This window comes from Engraulis encrasicolus, chromosome 9 (assembly GCF_034702125.1).
Source record: "Engraulis encrasicolus isolate BLACKSEA-1 chromosome 9, IST_EnEncr_1.0, whole genome shotgun sequence".
Lineage (NCBI taxonomy): Eukaryota > Metazoa > Chordata > Actinopteri > Clupeiformes > Engraulidae > Engraulis > Engraulis encrasicolus.
In genome coordinates this window covers 28,626,559-28,636,558 of record NC_085865.1, presented here as the reverse complement: position 1 = coordinate 28,636,558, position 10,000 = coordinate 28,626,559, and the positions used below count along the sequence as shown (strand labels likewise).

The 10,000-nt window shown below is 44.8% G+C and overlaps 1 protein-coding gene across 1 annotated transcript in view; it reads right to left on the bottom strand.

Moving 5' to 3' along the window:
* Window positions 1–1,795: 1,795 nt before the first annotated feature.
* Window positions 1,796–10,000, bottom strand: part of LOC134455657 (cadherin-6-like) — a 115,258-nt gene continuing 107,053 nt past the window's right edge. The window contains exons 8-12 of the mRNA XM_063206869.1: window positions 8,266–8,402; window positions 7,720–7,841; window positions 6,668–6,785; window positions 5,647–5,898; window positions 1,796–3,613 (exon numbers count right to left, since the gene is read on the bottom strand). Of these exons, the coding sequence (XP_063062939.1) occupies window positions 3,027–3,613; window positions 5,647–5,898; window positions 6,668–6,785; window positions 7,720–7,841; window positions 8,266–8,402 (1,216 nt within the window). The 3' untranslated portion in view covers window positions 1,796–3,026. The remainder of the gene's footprint in view (window positions 3,614–5,646; window positions 5,899–6,667; window positions 6,786–7,719; window positions 7,842–8,265; window positions 8,403–10,000) is intronic.

Sequence of the window (10,000 nt, the reverse complement as noted above, 5' to 3'; positions counted from 1 at the left end):
GGGTGGATGGCGCCTGCCTTGTGTGTGATGCTCTTGCAGTCCTGACGAATGGAGGAAAGAGAAAGAGAACAAAAAAGAGAGAGCAAGAGAGAGAACGAGAGAAAGAACAACAGAAGAATGCACAAACTCGCACGGTCAGACTACACACAACTTCACCCACAGAACATAAGACACAGCAGTCTCAGCAGCCAGGCTTCCTCTATCTACACCAACATTCAGAGAGAGAGAAAGGGCAAAACTGTCCAGCAAATCCTTCAGGGGCGATCGATTGGTTCTTGGTTGTTCGTTCGTTCATTAATTTATATCTTCCTTCCCTTGTGTTTGACTTCGATAAAAGATTGGGTGGTGTTAGGGTTGTGTTTGTGTCTCCTCGTCTGTGTTGCCCGGGTCCAGGTCTAGTTATACACGGAAACGAGCCAATGTGCTGCTCCGTTGTATGCTCTCGATACTTGCCCTGACAGCCAGTACGATACAGGTGATAGGTCAAAGGAAAACAAGACACACACACACACACACCCCATCAGCAAATTCCTTCAATATCACCCTGACAGCAGCAACAAACAACACTCAGTTTGTTTTTTCAGTGTTTTTTTTTCTTTTTCTTCTTTTGAATGTGATATCCACCAAACATCGGCCTGTGTGAGTTCTGTGTTATACAAACGTAAAAAAAACCTGAATAAAAAGAAATCAAAAACTTTCCGCTACAGGCTTGCAAAAGAAGCCACATTGATAAGCTTTCACAAATAGTCACCACGCACGAATCTAACCCTGGCCCTTCCGACCCGCCGATTGTCTACTCTACGCCACCTTTGCTACTGCAAAAAACAGTGCCATATAGCTAGTATATAATTGGTGGAATGAAGTGTTTGTGTCTGTTTTTTTTTATTGAATCTCAGCTTGATGTGTACAAGAACGCCCAAAGAGAGATGCTCTGCTGACATGGTGTGGTGTATAATTACAGTGTTTTTCATGTGTTAGAAATATATCATTGAAGAACAATGACGGTGAGGACATGAGGAGTGGTGTGTGTGTGTGTGTGTGAAGGGGGTCTAGGGGTCTTTTGCAGTATGATTTTTCGCCTGATCGCTTTCTTGGTTTTCCAACACTAGCCTATACAAGTGCTCTACACTACCAAAGGGGGGCTGGTGTGTGTGTGTGTTTGTGCGTGCGTGTGCATGTGTGTGTGTGTGTGTGCGGAGGTTGTCTCAAATTGTTCCTCTTTCAGTCCTATTGATTTTTCCCATCCTGCCCTTAAAGATTAAATCTCTAGCAGTTCTATTTTTTCCTTCTTTCTTGCCGTTTTCCTCGACATCTACTTTTCCAACACGACTTTTTTCTTTTTTTTCTGTAGTGTCATAGCGGTAGCTGAACCCGTTATGTACTATGTTCAGCCAAAAACTAACACCACCATCTTAAAAAATAACATGGTATGCAGGATTGCACTTGGTGCAAGAATAACTTAGCGTACCCCGTTAATGGAAAAAAAAACACACACTCACATACAGTATTTAGACATACAGTACTCACTCCTACACGCATCCAGAAACACATCTCTCGCATTCCAAAGCAGGATGACTATCCTCTTGTATTTTCAACTCCCTCCACCCCGATTTTGAAGTGTCTTTGTTTCAGGTGTAAAGCCAAAAAGTTGTATGTTCGATGTCTACAGGTCATTCTTCTCTCCTTTGGATATTGTGTGTGCGTGCGTGCGTGTGTGTGAGAGAGAGAGAGAGAGAGTGTGAGAGTGTATGCGTGAGCTGATTTCACCTAACTCACAAACACAATAAGGCAGCATATTGTATCTGAGTTACAGTAAACATAATATTCAAACACACTATACACATAAACCCTATCCCATCCCCAAAACATAAATAAGAAAACAGACTGCAATGTGTGTGTGTGATCATGGGAGTTGTAGAAGATTGCATCTGTACGAGTGGATGTGTGTATACTTCATCTAGGGACTGTCTTCTCTTCTTTCAGAGTATCAGATGCCTTGACCAAAAATAAAAAAGTAAGGACAGAAGTAAATGTTTTGTTTTTGTTTTCTATACAGAATCCAGGCTGAGAGGAGACCGTCTCACTCTTTCTTTGTGTCCGTTGTTTGTTTTTGTTTTGTGTTTTTGTCGGAGTGCTCCCTACTCCAGAGAGAGTGAGCAACTTAATACTGACATGGATCAAGCCCAGACAGAGGTGAAAGCCGGGGCTCAATCATGCGTGACCCAAGGTCACGCGATTTAGAGGTACTTCCTGGTTGTCCCAAAGGCTTAGGCTTAGTGGTGTGACAGTGTTTCATTTCCTTCGTTCTTTTCGTCATTCTACCTTTCTTTCCTTCCTTGCTTTGTTTTTTTCAGTACGTCTTTTTTCTCAAAAGGGCACTTGGGGAAAATCAAAATAATAAACCAATAAAGAGACCAACAAAAAGAAATATAAGAGATAGGAAGTCGAAGCCTTTGCAGGAGTTCCCATCTCTCTCTCGTGATGAAAGTTGTCCTAAACCACAGCCCAAGCACTCCGCCTAGAGCTGGTTCACATCCAGAGACTGCGCAAACTTGCAGTCAAGCTCTAGTTTGTCAGTGCGTGTGTGTGTGTAAGAGAAAATGTAGGTCAGTGCATTTATGTTTGTGTGTATTTTGCTCGGCCACATTTTCTTTTTCCTCCAAAGCCCCTGAGCAGTCAGCCAGGCAATTGGAGAAGTGTTACGAGTGTGTGTACATATTTGTATATCGTAAGTGTGTGTGTGTGTGTGCGTGCGTGTATGTATGTGTGTGTATTTCGCTCTGGCGTGCTTCATCTCCAGATTATCCTAAGCAGGAAGTCAGCCAGGCAATTGGAGAAGTGTTACGAGTGTGTGTTCTGCACTTGTGTGTATATGAGCGTATGTGTGTTTGTGTATTTTCGCTCGGTCGTGTATCTTCTCCAGAGTACCCCTAAGCAGGAAGTCAAGTCATCCAGGCAAAATCATCAAATTGGAGAGAAGAGAAAAGAGAGAGCGAAGAGCGGCGGTGGCATTTACGGCCATGTTGTTACGAGTCCTTGTCGCTCTCCTCGGTGCCGTACATGTCGGCCAGCTTCTTGAAGCGCGGGCCCCAGTCGCTCAGGTAGTTGTAGTCGTGGTCGCCGCCGTCGCTGGTGGCCGACTCCAGCGAGCTGAGCGAGTGTGCCACCGAGCCGCTGCCCTCATAGGCGTAGGTGGCCAGCGAGTCGTACGGAGGCGCCGCCGGGTCCAGGTCGTTGTCCGCCAGCCGCTGGGCGATGAAGTCCCGCACGTCGGCGTTGTCGCGCAGCGCCGCTGCCATGGCCAGTCCGCCGCCTCCCGTTGGTGTGCCCGCCACTGCAGCGCCAGCCCCGGGTCCGGAGGCGAGGGAGGGTGGCGGCCGGCGTGCCAGGGGAGGGTACATGGCGGCGTCGGGCATGATGTCGCGCCGCAGCTTGGTGAGGTCGTCCAGGGCCTCGGGGTTGCGCAGCGTGCCGATGTCGAAGGCCTGCGTGTCCTCCTCTCCGCCGCCCTCGTCGTTGTAGCTCACCACGTTGTCGCGCACGTCCTCCTTGGAGATGATCAGCGGCTCCTTCTTGCGCTGACGGCGCAGGGCTGCGAACAACACCACCAGCACTGTAGCGGGGGAAAAATGGGGATAAGAAAGAAAGAAAGACAGAAATAGATTGGGAAAGAGAGGAAGAGAAAGGAAGAACATAGGAAGAGAGGAGGGCAGGGGGAGAGTGGGGGTGGGGGTGGGGGGTTGAGGGTGAGAGACAGAGAGAGAGAGAGAAAGAGGCGACAACATGGTCACTATGGAGACAGTGAGCAACATGACTTTGAGGGGAAAGTAAAACAGACAGAAGAAGGAAAAAAAACAAAGACACACAAAGAGACAGCCAAGGCAGCCAAAGAGCTCGCGAGTGGGTGAGAGACAGACAGAGCGAGCCAGACACAGAGACAGAGACAGAGATGGCAGAAGCAATTGCAGCAGCGGCAGCAGCAGTACTATGACTTTTATATTATAGTATATTGAAACGAGCAGGGATAACAGCATGACTCTGAAGGACTCTTGAAACAATACCAAAATGTGACTTTGAAATATGAAGGGGGCTAGGCAAAGCTGAGCAGCAATACTGAGCAGCAATGAAGAGAAGGAGGAGGAGGAGATGAGAAGAGAGGAGGAGGGGAAGCAGCAGTGACGGCATAATGATGATGGCCAACAAAAGAAACTGACCCATGATTACTGTGGTGAGAGACATCAAGGTTACAGGGAACAGGGGGAGACATTAAGTTGTGATCAGCGCAAGGGGAATAAAAAGTCATATTCACACACATACAGTATAGTTCTACCTAAGGCTCTTTTCCACTGCTGGTTTTCTGGTAGGCCTACAGCGCGACTCTGCCGCCACTTCTGCCCAATTGAAGAGCAAAAAGTGGCAGCCGAGTCGCGTTGTGTCGAGCGGTAGGCCTACCAGAAAAACAGGCGTGGAAAAGAGACTATAGACACACCTACATCCACATACACAAAAATATTTTAAGATTTAGAACGAAACAGCAAGGTTAAGTCATAACGGACAACTGTGGTGCACTTTTTTTTTTTACTGAATCGCTCAAGGAGATTACATGCTGAAGCAATAATGTATTTTTTGTAACTGCATCAAGAATCTCTCTGAATATTACACAGAAGAGTTTTACTCTACATACGGAAAAGAGGTTCTATGGCATTCATATAAACATTGATCTTAGTGTACATTACTGTATAGAAAAATATTGAGCCAAGTAGGCATTAGGTAAAGCAAAAAAAGCAAACCACCCTTGACACGACATGAATGAGCAGACTGTTTTATGAAGAGTGTTATAGGCTTACTGTAGTGCAATATGGAAGATGGGGATATTGCTATCTAGTTCCTGTAATCACTACCAAAGTAAGCTCACTGACTCTCCTTAAAGCTCTTCATTGTCCTTGGAAAGAGAGCGTTTCTACTTCACGAGAACCACCTGCTATAGAGTGACTGTTTCCAGATCAGATACCAGATACATAAATCTGCTTTCTCAAATTGCGGCCTTCTGTCTTTGTGCAGGTTGTAATCAGTGACTGTGCTGTATATACAGTATGCTTAATTAATGTATGTTCTTTTTTATATACAGAGTCTATGGTGGTGCTCACCTCATATGCATTTGATACTGCCCTACAAAGGCAAAGTGCAGTAACTATGCAAACATTGAAACTGGGAGAAAAATGTTGGTATTAGGTTGGATTTTGTTACTGCAAATTTGAAATGGCAACATTTCTCAAACAGGACACATTTGGACCATAAAACTCACAAGATAAAGGAGGAAATATGAAGACCATTTTCAGTCTAAACTCAATTTTAAGAAAATACTAGGCCTATGTAGTTACTTCACTTTGCCTTTGTACAGCAGTATAGTTTATTAACACTTCTTAAAACAGTATTTGCTCACATACAGTGCAGTGATAGGCAAGTTGGATCCATAAGGTGCAATCCAGTGTGAAAACCTAATTACAAATGTCCTAGTTTTACCTGGCCAAATGCCCTAATTGTTCAGCTAAAAGCAGCAGGTCTTTTTGAATATGCGACACTGGATTGTACAGCTACTGTATCCAGGTTGCCGATCACTGCTACAGTGTTGTGTTTGTTACTCACTCAGGAGAATGCAGACGCAGAGCAGTATGGCCACCAGGGCTTCGGTGCTGAGTCCTGCCGACAGCACCAGCGCTTCAGCGTTGCACAGCTTCATGTTGCCGTCGCGGTCGCACGAGCACACGCGCACTGTCAGCGTGTTGGTGCTGCTCTGCGGGGGCCTGCCTCCATCCGAGATCACCACGGGAACCAGGTAGCGGCTGTGCCGGATGCGGCTGTAGCCGCTACGCAGCGTCAGGACCATGGCGGTGTTGTCTGTTCAAACACAAACAAAGACAAAGACAATCCCAGACTTTCATTACAATGTCATTCATCCTCAACCACTACTGCCTCTAGTAGTAGTAGTAGTAGTATGGCGGTGTTGCCTATTCAAACATCCATCACAGAGAGGTTTTTTTCTAATGAATAATGCTGTGTCCATTCATGACAATCCCAGAGTTTCATTACAATGTCATTCGTCCTCCACCGCTACCGCCTCTAGTAGTAGTAGTAGTATCTAACCTCTGTGCTGCTGTAGTTACATGATGATGACATATTATTAATGGTCTCTGGTGGAGAATTGAGTTACAAAAAAATGAAAAGAAAAGAAAAAAAAAATCGTACGCATGTGTTACTAATGAAACCGGAGTTAAAAAGAAGTGAAACTTTAAGTCTGGATCCGTAATGATTTACGACACATTCTGCTCTCTGTCATTGCCTGTGGAAAGGTTATAAATCTTGTTTGAAAGAGCTATAACTCCTAATTAATGCATTATGAATGTTCCCATTATGGCCCAGATGGTGCCTGTTGTCATGGGAACAGAAACACACAAGTTACACACACACACATACACACACAGGCCCCTCCGACAGGGAGGGACAAACAGGTATGTTGTCCCGGGCCCAGGGAGACAGGGGGCCCAGAAGTGTGTCCCCATTACATTGTATGTATTGGGTGGGGGGCCCTTTCAGGAGACTTTGTCCCCGGCCCTAGCGGAAGCTATCAGCGACCCTGCACACACACACACACACACACACACCGTACCATTATTGTCGCGGACGGTGAAGTTGGCTTTGACCGTGGCTTCGGGCGCAAGGCCGAACGAGAAACGCTGGCCCATGAATGGCTCGTCCGGGTCAGTGGCGCTGATCATCTGAATCCTCTGAGGTGTTGACAACACACACACACACACACACACACACACACACACACACACACACACACACACACACACACACACACACACACACACACACACACACACACACACACACACACACACACACACACACACACACACAAAGACACAAAGAAGAGAACATCAGGGACAGCCCTGAAGTATCTCTTTTGTCAAAGTGTAATTTGGACACATTTCCCTTTGAATGAATCAGCAACGAGAGAGAATGAACATCCTTCGGAGGGTTGAGTTTTGGCATTCTGAGGAGATCATCAGAGTGTACCTTTTCACGGCACACTGCGTTTATTTCCACATTTGCCACAATTTTGCAAGATAATAGACTCCAATGGTTTATTAATGTACTGAGACGCCACAACACAAGGCTGTGTAGAGAACCCCCAACTGGAATGCCCAGGTGTACAGTACATTTTCTCTCGTCTACACCCCGCCCCCCCCCCAACCCCTTTTCAGCTTTCCCCCCCTCCTTTTCTCGGGAACCACATTTCTCTCCTGACTAGTCAGGTTTATCAGATTTCGTTCTCCAGGGGGAAGGTCACACTCAAAGGCACACCAGTAGTGTAGCGTCGGCGGTGCTATAGGCTTGTCAGAGACGAACGAGAGGTGGAGTGGGTGATGAAGCGCAAAAGATGGAGAACATAATCAGATGAGAAGAGAGGAGGGGAAAAAGAGAAAAGGAAAAGAAAGGGGGACATTTCTCAGGGGAAAAGAAGAGGAGAGGAGAAATGTGGTGAGATATCTGGCAAGGGGGTCGTTTAGTAAGAAGTACGTGCATACAGGATGAATGAGAAGGTTAGATGAGAGGTGGAGAAGTGTAGAATGATAAAGTGGGGTGGGTGACTGGGGTAGGGGAGGAGGGTGGAGTGAATGGGTTAAGGGGGATAAGGAGGGCTTTATTCACCTGTCCAGCTTTGGCATTTTCACAGACAAAGGTCTCGTACAAGGTGGCGAAGGTTGGGGGGTTGTCATTGACATCCAGGACTTTGATGGACACGGGCACACGGCTCACCTGGTTCTGGTTGTCTGGAGGAAGGACAGAAGCAGACATCATGCAACCACAGGTACGGTACGGTAGTACACAGTAAAAAAAAAAAAACGTAATTGAAACGACTTAAATTCCATGTAGTAAGTTTTGCCTTTTGCTTCTTTCTTAGCTGGGGCTTACTTGGAAAAGAGGCAACAGCCTCAATGTCACTACCCTAGTGAAATAAAGGAGAAATAAACCATAGAATACTGCTAGCTACACTATTGTGGCATTAGCTTTGAAATGCAGTCATATCATAATACTTCAGTCAATATGCTGTGAATTGACTTATCAACCTCACAACCTCAATTCACAGAGCAGCTTTAGCAACTTGCCTGTAACAGTTGGCATTTTCACTTGACTCAAAACTACAGTGTCAGCAGTTAAATAGAGATATCCAGAGAATGTTCTACGGTGACTTACTGAACTCTTCAGCCCTGATGGAGATGTTGTGCCAGCTCGCCTCTTCTCTGTCAAGGGCCTTCTGTAGGTAGACAGAGCCATTTCCCGGGTAGACGTTGAAAAACCGATCCAGGTCTGTGTGCCGATCGATAGAGTACCTGCACAGAGCAAGGGAAGATGTGAGAAGGTGAGTGGTGGACATCTGCAACAAGCCCTTGTGCTTCTTCTAGTACCTGCCCACATGAAAAGAAGGTTAACAACACTTTACTTGACATGGTCTTCATTTCATGTCAAGTGTGTCATGTAACGGTCATACGAATGACATGGCACATGCCAGGAACAATGATGCATTATCGATGTTTCCCGACTTACAATGTCATAAGGTTACATTTAGTTTTTCAAATGCCAGGTTCACATTGATTAGGTTCATGAAATTAAAAAAAAAAAAACAATGACACCTTATGACAACAGTCATAAGCATCAAGATTGGCTCTTGAAAAAGGGAAGTAACCTGGCCAAGTCTTTCTGAAGTGGACCAATTTGCTTTCCATCAAAAATGTCTCATTAATGTTCCTGACACGAGACTAGTTACATGACACCCTTGCGTAGACCACATAAATATGGACACAAAGTGTTACCCACAGGGTTAACGAGAAGAGTTATTAATGCAGGTTGTGGGACGTTTCTCTTATCTGCACGGCATCAGCCAGCCACAAGTCCCTTGTGACTGAGACTAATGTACTCATCAAAACATTCAGTCTGTATGCAGTTTGACTTGTTCTGGAGCTTTTTTGAAGATTTCTTTTTCACTTGTTATTCAAACAGCAGACTCAGTTGTAACTTAATGATGGAGCACCAGGGGCTATTATCTCTGCACCACTGGAGGAAGTGGCATCTGTCCAACTGGAACAGCCAACTTTGAGCGAAGAACCAACTTTGTACAATAAGGCAGAATAGATAAAGGATGATACAGCTCCACCTCCTCTCTCCTCCTCCTTCTCCATGTTCAGCTTCATTGAACAACTATTCACATTTAAATCAGATTTCATTTCCATGGATCGTGGAAAATTTAGCCTACCTGATGGTCTAAGACCGAAATGTGCATAAAGTTAAAGCGTAATGGTCAGAGTCGGAGTTTTATATATATTTTTTTATAATCAGAAACTTTTGGGTCATTTCATGTCACTCACCTACCAGTTGAGGTGTGTGAAATACATTTATGTCAAAAGTTGTAGCCTATTCCACGGATCATGTCTTCTTAACGTCACTTACTGCAGTTCACACATTGACTGAAGGTAACGGATGACAAACGGATTTTAGAAAGACTTTCAAAAGGTTAAAGGGTTTTAAAGATCAAAAGGTTAAAGATTTTTAAGCTTTAAAAAGGACAGGTTGCTTTACAATTTTATCTATTTTGACATAGAGCTGGGTCAAAGAGTAATCTCATATGTTTGCCACATCTTCCACAAAATAATTGTGGTTTCATATCAACAGTCGTTGGATGGTGCTTATAAAACATAGTTCACTCTTTGGCTAATATGTGAAACGATGTGAAAAATAATTGTATGGCTCAGAAGTGCATCAGGCTTAAAAACAATGAAAAATAGCAGCGATCCTGCTGGCAGAACATCTAATGTCTATCATCATTACTATCATTAGTAGTATAATTTATATTATTAAATAAATTGTATTTCTCCAAAGTGCATGAGGCTTATAAGATAAAAATAAATAGCAATGATCCCGCTGGCAGAACAGC